Source organism: Zea mays, chromosome 4 (assembly GCF_902167145.1).
Source record: "Zea mays cultivar B73 chromosome 4, Zm-B73-REFERENCE-NAM-5.0, whole genome shotgun sequence".
Taxonomy (NCBI): Eukaryota; Viridiplantae; Streptophyta; class Magnoliopsida; order Poales; family Poaceae; genus Zea; species Zea mays.
Genome location: NC_050099.1, coordinates 158,299,273 through 158,321,034, shown reverse-complemented (window position 1 = coordinate 158,321,034; position 21,762 = coordinate 158,299,273). Strand labels below are relative to the sequence as shown.

The 21,762-nt window shown below is 45.3% G+C and overlaps 1 protein-coding gene and 1 long non-coding RNA gene across 3 annotated transcripts; one reads left to right on the top strand and one right to left on the bottom strand.

Moving 5' to 3' along the window:
• Positions 1-1,713: 1,713 nt before the first annotated feature.
• On the bottom strand, positions 1,714-15,202 carry LOC103653877 (replication protein A 70 kDa DNA-binding subunit B). Of its 2 annotated transcripts, none has more exons than XM_020552647.2 (14): positions 14,339-15,202; positions 6,710-6,853; positions 6,312-6,585; positions 6,130-6,232; positions 5,251-5,387; positions 5,097-5,178; positions 4,873-4,999; positions 4,637-4,791; positions 3,614-3,923; positions 3,185-3,282; positions 2,951-3,052; positions 2,652-2,716; positions 2,455-2,559; positions 1,714-1,956 (listed from the first exon to the last, which is right to left on the bottom strand). In XM_020552647.2, exons 2-9 carry the CDS (start codon positions 6,851-6,853, stop codon positions 3,770-3,772), a joined length of 1,176 nt encoding a protein of 391 aa, XP_020408236.1. In that variant the 5' UTR covers positions 14,339-15,202; the 3' UTR covers positions 1,714-1,956; positions 2,455-2,559; positions 2,652-2,716; positions 2,951-3,052; positions 3,185-3,282; positions 3,614-3,769. The 2 variants fall into 2 exon arrangements, with proteins under 2 accessions (XP_020408236.1, XP_020408237.1); XM_020552648.2 differs by having other exon boundaries at positions 1,714-1,950.
• Positions 13,346-13,902, top strand: LOC103653875 (uncharacterized). Its single transcript, XR_565778.3, has 3 exons — positions 13,346-13,395; positions 13,562-13,636; positions 13,810-13,902. It is a non-coding gene; the product is annotated as an uncharacterized lncRNA (long non-coding RNA).
• Positions 15,203-21,762: the final 6,560 nt, after the last annotated feature.

Sequence of the window (21,762 nt, the reverse complement as noted above, 5' to 3'; positions counted from 1 at the left end):
ATTAAATTAGCACAAATATTAAAGCACGCATCCAAATGATTAAGCATACTCTGTTCAAAAAGTCATATTAACATACTCTGGCCATTAATGTCTTTTACAATATATTCTTTAATATTCATGAGATTCTTGTTTTCTCTAATGACTATGAATTAAGGGTTTAGGGTTTAGGGTTCAGGTTGGATAAACATGAATCATAAACATGAATTAAGGCTTCATATGGCTATGTTCCAGCAGAAATAATATCACACAGAGATAGAATATATGAGAAATATGCATGCACGATTAGATATCAGGCATTCATACAGGAAAGATGGCACCATTAACCATGCACAACCAAATAACGAATGCACCATCAAATAGGAACTGACCTTTTTGAGAGCACCTGATCACAAATTGGACATGTACCATCATTATTGAGTATTTTCCTAGCATCATCTGCACCTGCTAAACAAGCAATTACCAGCTACATTAAATTGTGTATTCTGTAATAATTAGATAGTAACTTATTTAGAATCAGGATTTAATTCACCAGAGAGGGCAGTAGAGTGGAACCATACATAAAAGATGACCACAGGTGGTCGATACAGCTTGCCCTTCCAAATCCCGCCAGCAAGCTTTGTTCTTGATGGGCACTTTGGCAGGAACTTATGAGATGCAACTGACTTGACATATTAGTCTCACAAACATTGACTCAGGTCTCAGAATCTAATCTAGCAGGAAGACAAGTGAAAAAGAGCATCCAAGGTATTAGAGTGTGCCTTTGAATCAAACTAATATAACACTGATGAGACCTGTAAAAGTCTGGGATGTAGTTTCTTTTCATTTCAGAATAGACTCATGCCTTGGCTCCTTGTTACTTGTTTCAAGTTTAGCTATAAACATGGTATTCTTCCCTAAAAAAGGTACTTCTAGTGGCTGTAACAGCCTAGGATACTTAGCTTGACGCCCAGGATACTATCAAGATTACATTGGTGGATCCCAACCAGAGGTTACCTTTGTACCTGATGAGCCACCTTTCAGAGTAAAATTAGGCACACTATCAAGATTGACCAGCAGCTTGGTGAGTAGAGCTTACCTACAACTTTGAATATGTTATCTGAACAAAATACTTTAGAATTTATTATGAAAAGGAAAAAGAAGTCGCAACATGTATCTCAGCACATATAAAATTGTCGATGGTATATTCAAAAGACCAGCACTTCGTGCGCATATAAAAGTGTGTGGATGACAATTTATTATCAAAAGATTGATCAGGCGGCGCACTTCGTGCGCCCAACACTAACCATGGCTATGATGAGGCATATCAAATTAGCATTATAACAAAATCTTTTTTATTAAGTAACAGATGGTAAAGAAAGAATCTATAATTTCACTCGTCAAATCAAAGAACAATTCTGACCTCTGAGAGCTTTGTTGACTGAAGCCTTTGTTGATAAACACTGCAACCTTTCCCATTCTTGCCAGCCTCGACATCCACCAATGAAGAACAAAAATTTCAATAGAAACTAAGGAAAAAACTGAAACGGGTGCGTTTGATTGGTGACCAGATAACAATTACATGTTAAAGGGAGTGGAACGGCCAATAGATAGCTGGTAGTAGCACAAAACGACAGAGCGAAATAGTAGAAGTACCAAGGGAAGCAATGTGTCTGGTTTGTTCAGGCCTAGACTACATAGGCATGCTTTACATATCGCGAGTATGGTCCTCGCAAGATTGCACGCATAGCATAGCTATAACCAGTCACTACCCTAGAAGCACCAAAAGACATATCTTGCAGCCAAGCACACATCATAGCGCTGTTGATATCTTACAAGCATAAAACGATACTCCCTACATAACAGGGAGGCAAGTTCTAAGAGTAACCTAGATGAACTGGGACAGTTCCCAAAAGCGAGCCTCAGTTCCCAAAAGCGAGCTTCCATAGCTGCTGGTGCTCGTGTCCAGAACCGCTGCAACTAAAAAAGGGTAACAGTCAATTAAGAAGTTTTGGCAAGCATTGCAATCTCAAATATAATGCCTAATTTTTTCTCTGTAGATTTCGACCGAAGAAGTTATATATGAAGGGAATCCAGCTGAAATCATTTGACTATCGATCTGTTGACTTGTTGATGTTTCAGCCTATTGACATCTTTCCTGAAAACTTGCTAATTTCTATTTTGATCTGTATTGGTAGCAGGTGACACCACTTTCTCTTTTTGTTTATTTATTAGTTCAAAGGACCCCATATGGACCTACTGTTAGTTTTAGAATGCTTGTCTGAGATATCTGATGACCTTGGAGCATGCTTTGAATGTTGTTCCTATGCATCACAATGTTTTAGTTGTCTAAAAGTAGTTACTACTGATCGTTTGGATTTTGATGTACCCAGTGCCCACTACCTTATATTATACTATACACAATTGGAACGCTTGGATGTATATAGCTCATGAATTGTAGGGGAGAATTGGACATACCGTTACTCAGCATCAGCGTCTGTGGAACCAGCAGCATCATCATCTGTTATGTCTTCATCTCTAAAAAGTTTCCTGGCAGCCTTCTTGGAAGGGGATGTGCGAGACCTATGTAAATTTTGTTCTCATGGCATGTATGTAAGAGTGATATCATGATATGGGAATAATAGTGTAGGCCAATTTTTTGGCATGAAGCTAACCTTTTTCCGGTAACACTTTTGTGAGTCTTGTTTGTAGATTCATCTAGCACAGTGTAAGCGTTAGCCTGCGAATTTGCTAGTTTTAGAGACAGCTGAAAAAATGCTGAGGGCACAACATGCATGCTAAGGTAAATGGATGCATAGATGAAGCATATTTAGACATTTAGTTGTGGCAATGGAAGCTGCCTGTAAGCATACGCACCACTGGAAAAAAAATTCATGTTAACTCAGCAAGAGGATAATATACCATTATTGAGCATAGGCTACCAATATTCATGACTGTGACGCGGAGTTCGTACCGGGCGGAGAGTGTTGGCACCAGGGGTGTTGTGGGCTCCTGAATGCGCTTGCACGTTAGGCGGAGCAGGGATAACTTCTGTTCCTAGCAGCAGGTTGTCTCCCTGATGTGGGGTTGTATGTATGATACAATGCAAACAAAAGACATATGTAGGGCTTGTTTCTCAGTGTACACAGAAGGAGAATGAGGTTTTATATTGTAGATAGCTATTTTTTAACTGAGTACAACAGTGCACCTTGGCGCTATACGAAACTTTGCGACTCTCCGGTGTTAGTGACGACTCGCAGATGAAGGCAGCCCCCTTGTTTTGTGTGACACCTGATCCTTGTCCTGCTGCAAAGTTAGCAGGTCGCCAAAAATGCTGGTTAGGGCCACAAAAAACTGCAGTGTATGAGTCTAGTCGATTTTTTCATATGTACTAATAATGCCCAATTTGACAATTTGAGTTTCAACCATGTTAGTTTTAGGTGAGCATTCTACAGTTTGTGTCTGTTGGACAGATGTTGTAGTCTGTTTCATTTTAGACCTAGGTGACCCACCATACACAGGTAGAACGGAATGGAACATCAAATAAACAAGCAGAGAAAAGGAACCATAATTTTCATTCCTAACTTGGCACAAACTAATGTACATAGCTCGACTAAACAAATACGATAAGCTTTACCTTGAGATAGTATGGTGGATGATGGCTGTGAGGGCGGTGTAGCTGGAAGTGTGCTGCCACCATCCATTTCTGCATTTATAGCATTCACTTGGAAGGAAACACTGCTATAAATAATTGTGCTTTCGGTGAAGCTAACATTCCACTCGAAAGACTTTTCTAGTAGGTTTGTAATTTCACTTGGAATGAAACCAGGTGGATTAGTTGATATGAGGGTGTCCACATTTTTTTAATGAGGCGCTGTGCCATCCGGCCAAAGAAGATAAACTCGGCGGTGTCAGTGTCGTCTTCAGCGGTGAGGCGTATCTTGTACCTGCACAGAGTGGTTTGATTGGTAGGCATCACTAAACATGGAATCTGTAGACAGTGAAAGCCTTAGTTCAATTTAGATCTAAATTTTGGCTCAGACACTAAATATCTCCTCTAGTTGCCATAGTTTGCTTTCACAAGTTTTCTTTGAGCTATATCACAAAAACAAGCACACTATGCACAAACTGACATAGGCTTATCTGACCATTGCTATGGTATGTTAATACGTTGCGCACTAAACTACACTAAAGTCGAGATACTCTAACTGCAGAGGCCATATATTGGGCAGCCTCCATCATAGCAACCCTTGTGGCAGTAGCTGCAACTCAAGCAGACATATCTACTATTTACTTGATTGGTAAGCAAGCCATGCACTGGGATGTTTGCCATGTCTCAATGTTGCGCATACCTCAAACAAATTTCTAGGGCATATTTACATTCCTAACATCAGCTGGGTATGTATGAATCTTTGCATTGTCAAAACTGATGGGTGCAAGAATCAAAGACAGACAGGAAATGTGTACGGTGTTTTTTTCTTCTTTTTCATTATTTCCTTGCAAATTGCAATATGCAACTGAAAGGGGTAGAGTTGGTACGTGTCTATCATGCTTATAGTGTGTTTAACCTAGAACATGTATGAGTCAACATATTTAGATTAAAACAGAAGGTGTCTAGCAGGACCTTAACAAAAACAGGGAGAGACATGTAAGAGCTGACCTTGGGGTAGGCGATCCGATGTTGTCACAGGAATTATTGGTGCACCTGTATGTGTCACCGTGTGGTTTGGTTGTCCGAAGGCATTTTTTGCATGCGTTGTACCACCACGAGCTATCAATCTTGAGCACCTTTACTATGACAAGCCATTCCTTCTTCTGTAAACAATGTAATTGAAGTAAACAGCTTTGAACCCGCAATAAATCTTAGGACTGAAAGGTTTAGCCGAGTAGCGGGACCTTATTTTCAAAAGGATGGAGGTACTTAATATCCTTGAGTTTCTTGTGTTCAGGGACTGCGACTATTGTACGTTCAGCACCCACTTTTCCCTGATCCCAAATGACCGGGCGGTGGTTTGCTTCAGTACTGTTTATCCATGTCAGTTTAAGAATGACAGTAATCAGACTTGGTGAGAAAGATGACAAAAAACTGTATGTATGTAAACCTAGAATGAGTAAGGTACCTAGCTCTGAGAGCGTTTACTTCTGGGACCGGTGCATTTATGAACCACTTGCATGATGATCCACCCGATAAAGACACATTATCTAAAAAACAATGGAACCTTTCAGACGCCCATGTATTTTAGCTGAGCAACCAAACGGTTGTGGTAGACTTACCAGCGTAACTCCTCACGAGAGTGCCAACAAATATAATGATCTGTGGCGAGGAGTCACTGTCCCTGTGCACCTGTTCAGCTGGGAAAGATGTGGCCCGCTCGCCCCAAAGTACGACATCAACAGTCGGGCCAGCATCCCTGTTGGAGTGCAGGACAGTAAATGTACAAATAAATTGCTCAGTGTATCGTGTTAGGTGTGGACATCGCAGAGAAACAAAAGTCATAAACTGTATATCTAGAGTGCTATCTCATATTGCAAATTACGTGCGAGGTACGTAGAACACTAAATGTTAGGCTTCAAAATAGCTGCTTGTTTAAATGCTCGATGGCAGCTCAAGTTGTTTAGTAATCTTCTATATGAGCAAAGTGTGCATGGTAGGCCCATGTAGCAAAAGAAAGTCTGTCCAGGCAATGGATAATATTAGGCATGAAGGATTGACTGAGCAGGAAGAAGGGTCTCTTCTAAGGTACATTGCAATGAAGTACGGTCGGTTGGAGACATAGGTAGTTTAGAACCAGTTTTGCTTTGCAAGGAAGATGGCATTTTATTTCCCACTATGGCCAACTTGTTTGCAGCATAACCCTGCATGAGTTGTCAATATAGTCCTGCTAAGTTTTTGGACGCAAATTGACCCCCGCGTGATCTAATGACGTTCCTAGTGTCTCGATGCATTTTCCTTTTATCTATTTCCTTGAGCGTATGGATAATTTTGCTAACGTAGAGAATAAAAAGTGGTAGCCCCCACACGGATGGTAATACGTGGTTCAGGTTGCAGGCTGTTCACAGGTCCCTTGCTATGTTATGGCAAAAAAACTGGACTACATACACATATGTGGCAACCAAAAGGAATGTATAGCAGGACAGAAACGCATAGGATACCTTGCATTGCTTATAGTGACTGTTCTCTTCATAACTTCAGCCTGTCGTCCCCTTGTGCGTAGCGATGAAACATGGGAGATCACACTGACAACACCGAGCACATCTACCATAGAGATGGCGAGGGCATTAGTACTGTATTTATGTTACTTGTAACATGTAAACCACTATGCCTAGAAGGTTACCAGTGAAATATTCCTTGTAGTCCATGCGCGGCTGGAGCTGTTCTATGGGAGTGAGGTTATACGTGCAAACTGGAAAAGCAGGGGGGATCTGGAGGACAACTTCAACTGTAGTCCACTTTGTAAAGCTGATCATGCTGCAGTTTTCTACCGGTTTGTAGAATCTGTTAGCTTTCCTGACTAAGAAATACTTCAAGTTGTATACCCCTCCCTCATCAAGCAGAGCACTAAACTGTTGGCATAACGGAGGATAGATCTGGGCATGTATGCTGTTTCCCTGCAAAAGGAGGTAGCATTTTAAACAACACGCAAGAACTGCATGGAATATTGTATATCATGTTCTATGAGCTGATGGTTACTATGCATGTGCAAGTATTAGACCAGTTTAAGGTTGCATCTACCTCTTCATCAAGCAAAACAAGATCAGTATGCAGGAGCCTACTGTCATCCTGAGGATCAAGGAACTCCCAAAGTCTAGAGACACGCACACACAAGCTGTGAGAGCAGTCTCCAACCATAAGGCTAGGAATGAGTATGTCCCCCATCTGTAGTAATGAAGTAGAGGTCAGTCATTTCCATCCAAAAAAGCAACCACCATAAAACAATAAACGTTACACCTAATGCTGATAAGGGCAGTATGTTTACCAAAAAACTATTTAGGATAGGAGAAACATGCCAGGTAAAGTTAGTGTAACATCATTTAGTAGGCATCTACCACAGATGTTAGATGACAAGATTTATTGGAGTATGTAGACATAGCTGTTTCCCTTCGAAAACCTACCACGTATAGTGTTTTAATGCCAGCAGGTTGCTAGATGAACGGTACAGGAGACGAAAAATTCTTTTGATGAGGAAATAGTTGCATAGTGGAGTAGGTATTAAAACTAAACACGTTGCTGGTATAAGTCTTTTATTTTACACATAGCTTATGTACAAGTCTGAGTCGATCATGAACTAAGAAGTCGGATGGGGGACCGCATCTATGGCCTGCAACACTTCTCGGTAAACAACATTTCGAGTCTGCGATCCGCAGGAACCATCAGGATTTTCAATCAAAATTCTAAGACCACTTCTAGATGTAACCCTTGAAACAGCGACGTAAAGCTGGCCATGCGTAAACACAGGTTTGTCGAGGTATAGGCCAACCGTTGAGAGGGTCTGACCCTGGCTTTTGTTAATCGTCATGGCATAGCATATTCGTATTGGAAATTGTCTTCTTTGCAGCGTGAAGGGCCATTTGACGTCAGTAGTGTTAAGCGCAATCCTTGGTATGAAAACCTCTTCACCGACTCCGGAGGGCGTTAACACCATGCATCTAAGAACACGATGGTCGATCTCAGTTACAAGCATCCTTGTTCCATTACAAAGTCCTGCGGTCTGGTTCAAGTTACGTAGCAGCATCACTGTTACACCTCTTTTTAGCACGAGTTTGTGGCAGGGGAAATTTGTCGCATTAATAGAGTTTAGGAATTCAGTAGGATATAGCATGTCAAAATCAGGTATGCGTTCAGATGACTTTGAGATTGTGTCGCAGCTAAGGCATTCTACACCATGTCCAGGGAGCATTGAGACAATGTAGTCGTTTATTTTATCAGCTGTAAGGTTATTAGGACATACAATGGCGCGTGTAGATAAGTATGTAGGGTCCATATATTTGTCTAACAAATTTGGGTAGACCTCGGATATGAGGGACGCAACTGCATCACCATCGGTGTGTATCAACAAATCTTCAGGAATCGTAACCCATGTAGGTTCGGACTCGTCTCCTCTTGTCACGGCCGGCAGAGCACCATCGCCGATATCTAAGACCCATTTGCTAAATTGTTCCATGTTTGCACGTTCCTTCCCATGTGAAGAAGGGTTGGAGAGCCTCATATTTGTTCGTAGTTTCAAAACAGTTGCATGTTGCCACAGTGGTGAGCTTGTAATTGATGCGTTCACTATGGCAGCTCGTGAGCCTTTGCGCACAACGGGTAAAATTTGACGAAAGTCTCCTCCAAGGACAATAGGTTTGCCACCAAATGGTATGTTCGCATTTTCTGCTTTATGTTCCGATAGAATATCACGCATAGTCCTATCTAGAGCCTCAAAGCAATGCCTATGGGTCATCGGCGCCTCATCCCATATGACAAGAGAAGTCCGTTGTATAAGTTTAGATAGCATGGTACCTCTCTTGACACCACAAACACTACTCTCATCTAGATCAAAGGGTATTTTGAAACGTGAATGAGCAGTACGTCCTTTTGGTAATAGCAGCGAAGCCACACCAGAGGACGCCACAGCAAGCACTATTTTTTGTCGGGACCTCAAATGCGTGAGTATAGCGTTCCACAAGAAAGTCTTACCCGTCCCACCATGTCCACATACAAAAAATAGGCCTGGCGAGCAGGAGAGCGCAGATTCAATAAGCATTTCAAAAATGAATCGTTGGTCAGCATTTAGCTGTGAGACAGCAGCAGTGGCAGCATGGTCACACAATAGTAATGGTCCAGGGATTAGTTCGTCGTCTATCAGTCGGTTGCCAAACACTTCATCACCACGGGCCGGTAAGATCGGCAGCTCATAATCAGCTATGTTGGCACCACTGTTAGCAAACGTGTCTGCTAGTTTCCTCGAAAGCAACATGAGGAGTTGTTCATGTGGAGCTGTGTAGTGTGGGTTGCCAAGGGCTTCTTTAAGTCCACGATGTATGTCATCGGTAAAGTAGATCCAATATTTATCGAACAAAGCACGAATATTGCAAACAGGACAATGAACGACAATAGTAACGAACAGCTGACGAAGCTGAGACGCCGACGCAGAGACTATTGCCTCATCAAATAGAAGGTTCCACTCGTTGTCACCTTCGAGCAAACCACGGGCTTCGCACGCCTCTCTAAACGTTTCGTACACAGTATTTTGGAAGGTCCTTATATCAACGAAGCTCGTTGCGCCAGAAACAAACATCAAGAGCATGCGTAGATAGTATAGCTCCCCAGCTGTTGGGTGCATGTAGTACATGCGTCCAATCTTGGTAGACGACGACCTCCTTCTACGCCAACATCTAACAGAAGAGTCCCACGACCACTCTTTTGGGAAATCACAATAAGTCAGGTGACGCGCATCACTGTATTTCGAGTTTGTTTCAAACCATTCAGTTAACATTGTCTTCTTCGCTGCACGGCTTAAAAGCAACGTTTGTAGGTCTGCCCCTGGCTCATATCGTACAATGTTTTTTGCAGGTAAGTGTACCGCCAGGCGTTCCACAGAAGGTACTCTAAAGTGAATGTCGAACTCAAAGATTCGCCATAGAGCCTCACATGTTGATAGGTATCTGGCATCAATGTATTCGCGGATCTCATTTGGTGGGGCTATTTGAGGACCTGGAGATGCATTACTTGTGTTCGCAGTCAACTCAAAATATATCCTAGCTCGATCACTTCCCTTCGTAACATATTTAAACAAGTACTTGATCATGTGTGTTTTGTTGCACCACTCGACATTAATATGTGCGTTGTATTTTTTGAGCAACTGGATATTGTATGGCACCACGCTCCTACTGTCCAATTTGACTCCACCTTTTACTACGAACCGACCATTGTTTCGTCTTCTATAAAGGGTATAGCCAAAAGCATCGATGACAGTCTCTTCTTGGTACGTCTTAGGGAATTTTTTAGAGCATCTATCATTTTTCATGCACGGACACCGCTTGTTGTAATCACTGCACGGACCATGTATCATGAATTCATCAACCAGAGCATAGCCCAAGGGATCAATGGCAATGTCAGGTATCTCAGCACATATAAAAGCATCGATGGCACATGCGTCGATCTCCGAATGACCACCAAGTAACCATAGAAGGCAGTGTATGTGCGGTAGTCCCCTTTTTTGGAATTCTACGGTGTAAATCACTGCATAGTTCAGACTATATATGAGAGCATGCAAATAAATATTAAGGAACCACCCAACGCGACAAGTTAAGATGAAGCTCACCAGCACGTATAGGACCAAAAACTTTATTTTCTCTAATGTCTGCTATGAATTCATCGACCTTCATATGGAAGACCCTTACAACGATATCAGAACGATCGCATGGCTGCTGACCAGGCTCGAAGCGCAGCGCATCGACTATCTCCTTCCATTTAGGGTTGCATGTGAACGTGACAAAGAGATCTGGTGGGCCGTATACTCTACAGATGGCCATCGCGTCCTGGTAGTTCATTACATGGTACCTTCGACCGCCCGTAAAAGACGCAGGCACAATTACCCTTCCACCAACTGAATCTGCACTGGTGAGACCCCTGCCAATGGCGTCGGTTATCCCCTGAACGGATTCACAACGCAATTCCTTTTGGTGATCCGCTATGAATTGCAATCGAGACGCTTCGATCGTAGAATATGCATCAACCGCTAGCTGGTTGCTCAGCCTGCCGTAGCAAGTGAATGGGTTCGGTTCGTTGAGCCTGTAATGGGAACGATGCCTAACAAATTCAAGCATTGTAACATACTTGCGGCATGAGGCATCGCCTCCTCCCACGTCAGAATATTTTATTCCAAGGTGGTATCCACGATCACCGTAAGGGAAAAGAAGCGGGTACTGCAAGGCCATGTAGGACGGGTGCAAGCACGAAACATGTTTGAGGCCACCCTCTCTAGCCTGCACGAGGACATCGTACTTGTAATGTGAAGATGAGCAATCGCCCACTATTACAGCAGCAAGCTCACCATTGGCTGGTAAGTTGTACTGTGCGTCATGTCGTGTGTTACAGCCTAACAATCGCAACGTCACCTTTTGGTTCCCTTCTTCGTCTAAACGTTCTTTAGCAAAGCGAAATGCCGCGACCAGCTTGTTATGCTCATCTAGCATGTTAAGCAATAAACGGGCCACCTGTGGGTCTGGACGATCATGGACGTCAGCCTCACTCTCGAACATGCCCAACCTATTTTGCATCTCGTGTTCAGTGTCATATATGTAAAGCTGCGCAAACTGTGGTCGTAATCCATGACTGGGTAGTAGCGAGCCAATGCGATGGTGTACGACACCATTGATTTTGAAAACATAAGGTGTTGTACCGTTATTTATCGATCTATCAACGACGGCACCCAGTGAGGTAAACGCGAAAAGGGAATTGTATGAGCGAATTTGCCTAAGGAACCTTCTGGCACGATTATCACCATCGAATCGCAGTAGGTCACATAAGGGAGCCGGTGGACATTTGTAAGGCTCCAAAACAATCTTACCTCCTCTGCAACAAAGGTTGTACACAAGCCTGCGCTGCGCAACAGCAGACACGCTTTTGACCCGTTCCTGAAACCAGAAAACTGCGCCACAATGTGGGCACTCGTCTGATGGGCCACCATAGTATGAGCGATCTTTGTAGGTCTCTACACGCAAAGATGGTTCCAGGCTGCATGGATTACTTTAGGAATACGTAGATAAAATAATGTAGGTAGGTGGAACATAAGCACCTTTAAGCAACTCGACATATGATCGTTCAAGAGGCGGTGAGGCTGCATCCGTGCTAACTATAAGCAGCAAGTCGGGCATAAATTCATAGGATTTTTTAACGCCCATCACATATGAAACCTAAAGATGTTTTTTAAAAAGGCAGGCGGTAGGGAACATCCGTTGTTGGCACCTTGTTCAGCAGACGCAAGTGTATGACGCATCTTCTGTATGCGATGTTGTCTGTTAGCGGTGGCAACCGTCGCAGGAAAGTCGAGTAAGGACTTGTCGCCTGCACCCGGCGTGCGCACACGTCTTAGTATGCGCATAGAGATGGAGTAGATAAAGGCAGCAGCAAAAGCTCGAGAGCCACTAACCTGGCCGCTTTCGAGGTACCCGCTGAGAGTGGAATGGAATTGCGTAACGTGTCGCATTTGCCGGCGTCGAAGAGGATGGCTGATCAATTGTGTTCATGTGTTCGATAGTAGCTGTTCAAAGACACAATGAATGTTTCGTTGGCTATGCGAGAGGGAAAGAGACAGATTGGCTTAAACTAAGGCCATATTCAACCCAAAGAACGTATAATATCAGTACAGACTTTGCGAAATCGCAGGACGTTGGGTAACGGGGTCTCGACGGCAACACGCCATGTTCTCACATGTACCCGCATCTATTAGCGGCAACACACACAACAACAGAAACGCCAAACTAATAGGGTCGTATGGAAGGGAAGATACTACTGCCACATCTCCACGAGAAAGGAGGCAGCAAGCGCGGCAATAGAACCAATGAGAAAGCAGTAAGCACGCAACAGCATATATGACTAATTGTTCACCGCGCTCTGCGCTACGCGAACCACATAGAAAAGACGAACTGCTTCACTGCTACAGAGGTGACAGATACATAAACCAAGTACGCATGTAATAGAAGGGAGATCCGTAATGAGCACAATGAAGGAGTGTAACGTTTCCAATTTGTCAAATGAGGTCCAGTCTGAAGACAATCATTTCCTACATGTGTAACATAACTACGCATGTAATAGAGGCAACGTTTCCTGTTTGTCAAATCTGTTTCTCCACAAAAAATTCTAGTTTCAAGGGATCGATTAGCCATATAGTCACAGCTAAGGAAGTGCCACCTGAGTATACACCCCATCTGATTGTACTGGTACTACAACGTGTTTGATGGGAAGGAATGGAACCGATAAGAAAATACTGCTACCAAAAGATAGTTTTCTTTGCTGGTAACCAAAGGTAGCCTATTTATTCTAACGCGCTGTTGTTACCTATTTTGGAAAGTTAGAAGCATATAAAGGCTAAACAAGAATGAGGATTCAAGGCAGAGGAGCATCTAGTTTCAGTGACATCTAAGGGTTCTCAAAGGTTTACATGGGCAGATCCAATTTTTCAGAGAGTAAGCTATGGGCCCTAAATCAAAAATAGGTGCACAAGTGCTCCACAATCAACCAATCTGTAGACACCACTATTAATGTATGACATTATTTATGTGTATTTCCTGGTACAGCCTTTCACATAGGAAGATATGGAACCTAAAACAAAGCTAGCTGTGTAAGTTTTCCATATAACAAAAAAATGCAGGTATAGGGTAAAACTGCTTAGGATTCTTGACCTGAGTCAGAATCACCCTACAACTGTGCCGGAGGTAAGGATTTCTTGGCAAGCGAGGGCTGGAGTTTGCTAGTTTTAATAAATTTTCCTTTTGATTTCCTGACATGTTTTGAAGACCAAAATTTATACAAATTTGTAACCAGCTGATAGTGGTCCTATTGTGATTTATGCATATACTGATTGAACTGCACATAAAACAGGGCATCAAGAATTTCACTGCACTCATTGAGCTTGATCTGTCTGACAACAATATAACAGCACTCCCAGCGGAGCTGGTATGTTTTTTTCCTTCCAATTTTTAGTACTTCATTTCTTGTATCTTCCTAGTATCTATTTCAGCACACTATAATATAAATGTTGTGGACAACTCTTCCTGTCCACGAGTTGTATTCTACGCATGTATCTCAATCTAACATGATCTTCTATTTATGGTTGCTTTTCTCTGCAGGGATTGCTTGAAGCTAACCTGCAAGTGTTGAAACTGGATGGAAATCCGCTAAGAAGGTAAGAATGTAACCTCGAGCTAGTATGGGGTCACGTCATAAATTGGAAACCATAAATTAAAAGGGTAAAATAAAAATGAGTTTGCAAGTATGGGGACACTTTGAAGCAACACATTTCAGTTCAGCTAAGATTAGGAAGCAAACCATACACAAAATGATTAGGCAGCAAACGTTCTACTCTACAGTCTACACCAAATTACTAACGGAAACCATGTAACACATAGACTGTAAGCGGAACATCGCCATATCAGGTTCCAAAGATCAGCCAGATCTTTATTACTTTTCTAGTTGTTGTCTCATCATATCTTATCTGGGCATCGTTCTTTACCTCCTAGGCAGGGAAAAAATTCTACGCGTGTAAGGGGCACAGGAAGGAGCGTGAAAACATGGCGAACACAATCAACCAAGAAACTGCAATGAACCAAAAAACCAAAGCAACATAAAAAAGCGAGGAACGGTGGAACCAAGGATTACCTCAAATCGCTGAAGAAGGGACGAACTGAACGATTTCAGGACCTGCGCGTGTTGGCCAGGTCTCCAACGTGGCAGATCTACAACAGATGAAATAGCAGATGAATCAAATGCACAAGAATCCGGTGCAGAGACGGAAAGGAATCGAAACAAAAGCAATAGGGATCCGCAGAAAAGAAACAGACGACGGCGACGGAGTCGACGAGAAGAAAGGAGCGACTGCCATTTAGGGGAAAAAAGGAAGACAACAGCAGAGGGACTTCATATAGGGGGATTGGGAGAAAGCAGTGGCATGGGCGCTGCGGTGGAAGGACAGGACCACAGTAGACCGACGATGTTCGAAGAAGGACGAATAAACAGTGGGTCGGCGCTGTTGAGAAAGCACTCGTGAGGCGACAGACACGGAGCACGGCTAGAGGCACGGCAAAGCGCGGATTTATCGGATTTTGGAATCCGGTGAACAATCCTCACATGCCGGTATGGGCACGGGCACCGGACGACAACAGTGTATGTCGGATGCCGAGCTATACAGACGAGAACCGAGGAGATGAAGTCACCGGGATAAACGGCGAAGCGCCGGCAGGCACGGACGCGCTGGTCGCGACGGCGGGCCGCCACGGACGCGCTGGCCCCGCCCGAGCCGTACCAACGCAGATCCAGGCGGAGGCCCCCAGGTCCGCCAACTGCAACGGCTCGGCGAGCGGCCCGGGCATCCTCGAGAGCCCCGCCGTCGGATCGAGAACCTCTGCGCGTGGAGAACAGCGTCGGGCCGTGGCTGGCGGTGCTGACGACCAACGGAGCCGTCCCCTCCATAGACGGCCGCCACGCTCGCCGCAGCACACAGGAAGCCGCAGCACGGAGCTCGGGAAGGGAGCCGCGGACGCGAGAGAGCCATCTGCGGACGCGAGCTAGTCTTCTGTGTTCTGTTGACGGCTCCTGTGTAGAGCATGGGCAGCGCAGCGTGACCAGAAGGTTCCGTGAGAGAGTTTTCTGTTGACCTGCTGTGTACGCGAGCATGGGCAGCGCAGCGCGAGAGACCAAAAGGTTCCGTGAAACGCGGGGAAGCGAGCAATTTCGTGTGTCTTTTAACAAGGACTAATATACATATATATATTCATTTAACCAGGTTGATTTAGGAGGAGAGCTTCACTTCAAGATTTTTAACTTTGTTTTAACTTCCTCCACCCAAACAAGACCAGCTCCACGAGCTCTAGTTTTTTATAAAAAATCGATACTAGAGGCAGTTTCATGAAATTCATGAAGCCTCCTTAGAGTCTGTTTCAAAAAGACTCTTTTTATATCTCCTCATGAAGCTATACCAAAATTACACCCCATGTCACTGGTTACGCAACATACAACTTCCGTTCTCTCGCGACAGCCCACTAATCATCAAAAATCAAAAAAAATACACAAATCAATTGTATTATAGAAGCTAGAGTCCATATATATGCAAGTCAAACGCTCCTAAAGCTCATCTTAACAATTTGTTGAAACTGTTTTACGGTGAAGCTAGAAAATCAAAGCTGAAGTTTTTAAAGTAAAACTCTCCTAAACAGACCCTTAATTGGCATGTTCAAAACCATCAAGCGGTTCAATTCCGAATTTCCCATGTCCCATTTTTTTGTGCTCGTTACACACTAATCTAACTTTATTAACAGTTCCAAGGGGAGAGAAGTGTGCTCCCCTGAGAGCAGCGCTCACATGAATAGCACTAGTTTGATCACTGCTGCTGAACAAATCAAACTAACCGAAAGTGTACCACAGTAATCTTGTTTATGGGTGTTTCTAAATGAATTATGTGCATAGCATCTATACACACGACACCTAACCACTGATGATGTTGGACGTATCCAATGCAGAGCAACCAAATACTAAAACAGCCTAGTGTTGGAGGCTAAAATGAGCCTGGCGGACGGTCCGGCCCTGAGGCCGGACGGTCCGCGGTCCGGACTGTCCGCGGTGGTGGCGCGGACGGTCCGCGCGCGCGCAGAGTCAGTTAGGGTTCCTAGTTTCTCGCGGGATTTGTTACCTAAAACCGCGGGATTAACTCAGGAAACAGTTGGAAACGGATCCAGACCTCCCCCTTTATATAGATGAAGGGCTACGGCCGATGAAACCCCCAACAATCGAACCAATACAACTTCTATCTCGCATTTATTTTCAGCACAATTAGGAGTAGTTCTAGTCTAGTTCTAGTTTAGCCCTAGTTTAGTATTCCAATCCCCAAATTCTCTGCCTCTCCTCGACTCTACGTCGATTAGAGGAGTCTAGGTCGGCCGGCCCGAGCCTAGACGACTCCTAGGATCTCTCCTCCCCGACGGGGTCCCTCCCGGGAGCGAGATCCAAGCGCCGTCGGCGATCTTCCGCCGCCCCTGCGCACGCGTGGACCGTCCGGCCCTAGAGCGCGGACCGTCCGGCCGTCAGGCAGGGAACCCGAGCTCCTGCACCAGGTCGCGGACCGTCCGGCCCTGTGCCGCGGACCGTCCGCGTCTGACTAGAGAGCACCGCCACGTCGCGCCAGGTCGCGGACCGTCCGGCCCCAAGCCGCTGGTTCTTTTGAGTGATTGGCGCCTCCGAAAAGGTGTCAACATACTTTTTGGCGACTCCGCTGGGGACTAGGTGTCTAGATCTGCTAAAAATCGGCCCATAAATGGCCGGTTCTAAGGATCCCACCAAGATCTCCACTACCAACATCATCAAGCCGGCCATGGAGGCGCTCCCGGCTGATGACCAAAGGCCCTTTGAAGACCTCGTAATGCGCGATGAGAAGGAGGTGATGCGGCAATGGAACGAACAACGCGACAAGGAAGAGGCGGAACTGCTGCATAAACTCTCCGAAAGGCGCAAGGAGGCGGCGGACAAGTACTTGTCACACTTCACGGTGGATCGCCACCAGAAGATCGTCCGTCAAGGGGAGATCGATATGGAGTCTCTCCTACCTCCACTGCAGGGTCCCGCTGTAAGTACTCCAGATCTATCTCTTACGACTTTCATGGATCAACGAGGAGATCAGTTAAAGCGATATGTAGATGAATCTATTAAAATGCATTTACGTGCATACGAGAAATCAGCTGCTCCTAATTTTCCATCGCGAGAGTCTAATACAGTGCCACCCACGTCAAACACATCGGCTATAAACGGGTCAACTTTGACCCAGCCATCATATGGTATGCCGATGCACGCTTTCGTGTCACCATCACAGCCGCAACCACTAGGCACGCGGCAGGTACTGGACGCGACCGGACCGTCCGAGCATCATCTCAGACAGTCCGGTTATACCGTGGACCGTCCGGCGTATTTCGCCGGACCGTCCGACCAGATGCAGGCCCGCACACAAAACACTCAGGTCGCACCGTACATGGCCGGACCATCAGGGTACAACCCTGAACACTTCGGCCCCATCACGGACCGTCCGGTGCATCACGCCGGACCGTCCGGATATGTTGTGGACCGTCCGCCATGTTACGTCGGACCGTCCGGATATGGCATGAACTGGCCGACGTATTACGCTGGACCATCCGACTCTACACGAGTCCATGCGCAGACTGCCCAAGTCACGCCATATATGGCCGATCCATCCGGGCACAGCCCTGGACCATTCGGCCCGATCGCAGACCGTCCAGTTCTTTACGACAGACGGTCTGGGTACGAGACTACCCACGTAGCACCATATACGGCTGGACAATCCGGATATACCTTCAGACCATTTGGCCAGGTCGCGGACCATTCGGCCTCTTACGCCGGACCGTCCGGATTTGCATACGCAGAGCCGAGAGCTGCGCAATACGCACAGTTCCCACATTCATCGCAGCAACATTATGGTGCCCCACCAGCAACACATTATAATCATGCCATACCACCTCATGGACATAGGGCTGAATACTATTCGGCCACAAGAGAGCCTGAGGGGTATAGGGCAGGAGCTGGTGACATTAATAGGACACCTAACACACACCTCAAACATACCTGGGAGGAAAGCCGACAGAGTAATGTCAGGCAACCTGAAATCTCCACCCACAAACTTAATGGATGGTCGCCGGACATGGCAGAGAGGGTCAGAGACGAGGTAGCCGGGATGTTCAGGGACAAACTCGGTGTTAGTGTGTCAGGTACAGGGCAATCGTATCGGAAGCCTTATAGCCACCGATTCGACACCGTGCCATACCCACAGGGAACTAGAATACCAGACTTCTCTAAGTTTTCTGGTGAAAGTGGGAAAAGCACACACGAACATATAAGCCAATTCATAGCACACTTGGGAGAATTGGCTGATGGGGAAGCCTACCGCGTTGGTTTATTCTCGTTGTCCCTTACTGATACTGCATTTGCATGGTACGCAGCTTTGCCACCAAACTCTATTAACTCTTGGGAAGAATTAGAGCAGAAATTTCATGAACACTTCTTCTCAGGAGAACATGAGTTAGAATTGGCTGACTTAGCTTCAGTCCGACAGGGGCCTGAAGAATCGGTTAATGACTATATCCGGAGATTCTGGGACACTAGAAACCGATGCTTTCAGATTCATGTCGCAGAAAAACAACTGACAGGGCTAGCTTTCAATGGGTTGCGACCCTACTTAAAAGAAAAATTAGATGGCACCCAATTCTTTTCATTAGTGCACTTACACCAGCGGGCTATGACCTGTGAAAGCCGAAGTAAGGAAACATCAAAATCGGCTAGCCATAAGATGCATTTAGTGGGATACGATAATTCGGACGATGAATCCACGGATGTATACACCGCCGAACTGGTTTGGCCAGGACAGGCTAAACCTTCAGCGTGTTCTGCTTTACAGTCAATTCGAAAGAATCGACAAGAGGAAGTTAAGTTTACTTTTAATGTTGCCAAATGCGATAAAATATTTGACGAGTTACTGAAAAACGGCAACATTAAATTAACTCATACTATTCCTCCTCCTGATGAATTAAAGAGACGTGCTTATTGTAAGTGGCATAATTCATTTTCTCATGCCACCAATGATTGTAATGTTTTTCGTCGACAGATACAATCGGCCATAAATGAGGGTCGATTGGCTTTTCAGGAGATGCAAGTTGACACACAACCCTTTCCTGTTAATACAATAGAACTCACATGCAAAAAGGTCTTGGTTCGGCCCGAAATGGCTGATAAAGGCAAAGGCAAGGGCATCGTCATCAGCAATTCTCGCATGTCAGATATATCACAAAAGGAGATTGCTCGAAAGGCTTCGGACGAGAAGGCTAAAAGGTCCGAAGACGCCGGGGGGCAGGCACAGTTAATAAACCAAACACATCAGCCTAGCCCCAGCATCGTAGATGGTCCGGCACCTACGTGCGGACAATCCGGTGCTCAGACAAACGGTCCGGATAACTCAGCCGAACAGTCCACCTATGACCAAAGGCGTCAACCTCTACACAAAGCAAGGAAAAAGACGCAAGGTCAAAGCACATATAATCGGCTGATCAAAGCCGATCCTACTTTTGATCAGTTGCTCTCCAAAAATACTAGCAAAAAGACTGTTCCACGTGATCGGTCAACAAAGAAACCCCGGTCACCTGCTAAAACAAAACGGTCAAACAAAACGACCCGAAAGGCGACACAACAAGCATCGCCTATTCATTCTATGAGACTAGGGTACTTTCCACCTATTTACTCATCGTCGGTATATTATCCTGTTCAAACATGGAATGGCATGACGATGAATCCATGGTACATGTATAGTCCCTTTGTCTATCCAGGCTGGGGGGCACCTCCATTCTATTCATTTTGATCCATTGATCAAATGGTCATGGCCGAGAAAGATACAATCCAAAACGACCTTTATACATTGGTGCTTTATTGAATGATCTCTATTTTGAAAAGCCGATGACTTACATCAGGTTTAGTTCATATGCTTTTGGTTTGTCAAACTGCACCAAAAGGCAGGGGGCATATGTTGGAGGCTAAAATGAGCCTGGCGGATGGTCCGGCCCTGAGGCAGGACGGTCCGCGGTGGTGGCGCGGACGGTCCGCGCGCGCGCAGAGTCAGTTAGGGTTCCTAGTTTCTCGCGGGATTTGTTACCTAAAACCGTGGGATTAACTCAGGAAACAGTTGGAAACGGATCCAGACCTCCCCCTTTATATAGATGAAGGGCTACGGCCGATGAAACCCCCAACAATCGAACCAATACAACTTCTATCTCGCATTTATTTTCAGCACAATTAGGAGTAGTTCTAGTCTAGTTCTAGTTTAGCCCTAGTTTAGTATTCCAATCCCCAAATTCTCTGCCTCTCCTCGACTCTACGTCGATTAGAGGAGTCTAGGTCGGCCGGCCCGAGCCTAGACGACTCCTAGGATCTCTCCTCCCCGACGGGGTCCCTCCCGGGAGCGAGATCCAGGCGCCGTCGGCGATCTTCCGCCGCCCCTGCGCACGCGCGGACCGTCCGGCCCTAGAGCGCGGACCGTCCGACCGTCAGGCAGGGAACCCGAGCTCCTGCACCAGGTCGCGGACCGTCCGGCCCTGTGCCGCGGACCGTCCGCGTCTGACCAGAGAGCACCGCCACGTCGCGCCAGGTCGCGGACCGTCCGGCCCCAAGCCGCTGGTTCTTTTGAGTGATTGGCGCCTCCGAAAAGGTGTCAACACCTAGCAATTATGCTGGATGTACCCCATGCAGAGCAATCAGTGCTAAAACAGCCTAGCAGCTTCTAGTCCAAGACCGGAGAATATGCATAAATGGACTATGTAGGCTCATGTATCATTTGCATCAAACCAGAGTGGAAACATTGCTTAGGGTTTGTTCGTTTTTCTCTCAATCTATATGGATTGGGTGGGATTGAGTGGGTTTCAATCTCGAATAAGTCAAAATCTTTCATAAATTTTTCCAATCATATCCAATCCACATGAGATAGGAATAACCGAACAAGGTCTTAGTGGGAAAGTTAAGTATATCGCACTTCTTTGTGGTAATCCCTAATCCTAGAAGAGTAAAATGCATATGTGGCCCTTAAACTTGCCACGATGTGTCACATAGGCGCCGAACTTAGAAACCCGGGAAAAAAGCATGTCTTTGATTTTTTTCGACCCGTGCAAAATTGACCAAAAACGAATTTGGTCAAACCGGATGGCAACGAGGTAATGCCACGTTGGAGCCTGACACACCCATCGAGCGCCACCTGGTACATATAGGGGGTGTTTGGTTTGAGAAAACACTTCATACATGATGAGGCTTTGTTCGGTTATTCCCATCATATATGGATTTTATGGGATTGGAAAAAATTTAGAAGAACTTTGACTTGTTTGGGATTTAAACCCACTCAATCCTACACAATCCACATGGATTGAGAGCTAACCGAACAAGCCCTGAGGTGGTGCATCATAAGTACATTCCTCAAATTTGGTGGGATGACATCAATCCTCATATTAGTACTAACTAACTATAAGGAATGAGGTGGTGATGGATCAACTCAT

What these genes read in the sequence shown, in the direction of transcription:
- LOC103653877 (XM_020552647.2), bottom strand. Translation starts at nt 6,853, where the DNA reads ATGGGGGACATACTCATTCCTAGCCTTATGGTTGGAGACTGCTCTCAC. An exon ending in CTACAAGGAATATTTCACTG is followed by an intron (nt 6,233 to 6,311) that starts GTAACCTTCTAG and finishes TCTCTATGGTAG; the next exon opens with ATGTGCTCGGTGTTGTCAGT. An exon ending in TCTCGTGAGGAGTTACGCTG is followed by an intron (nt 5,179 to 5,250) that starts GTAAGTCTACCA and finishes ATTGTTTTTTAG; the next exon opens with ATAATGTGTCTTTATCGGGT.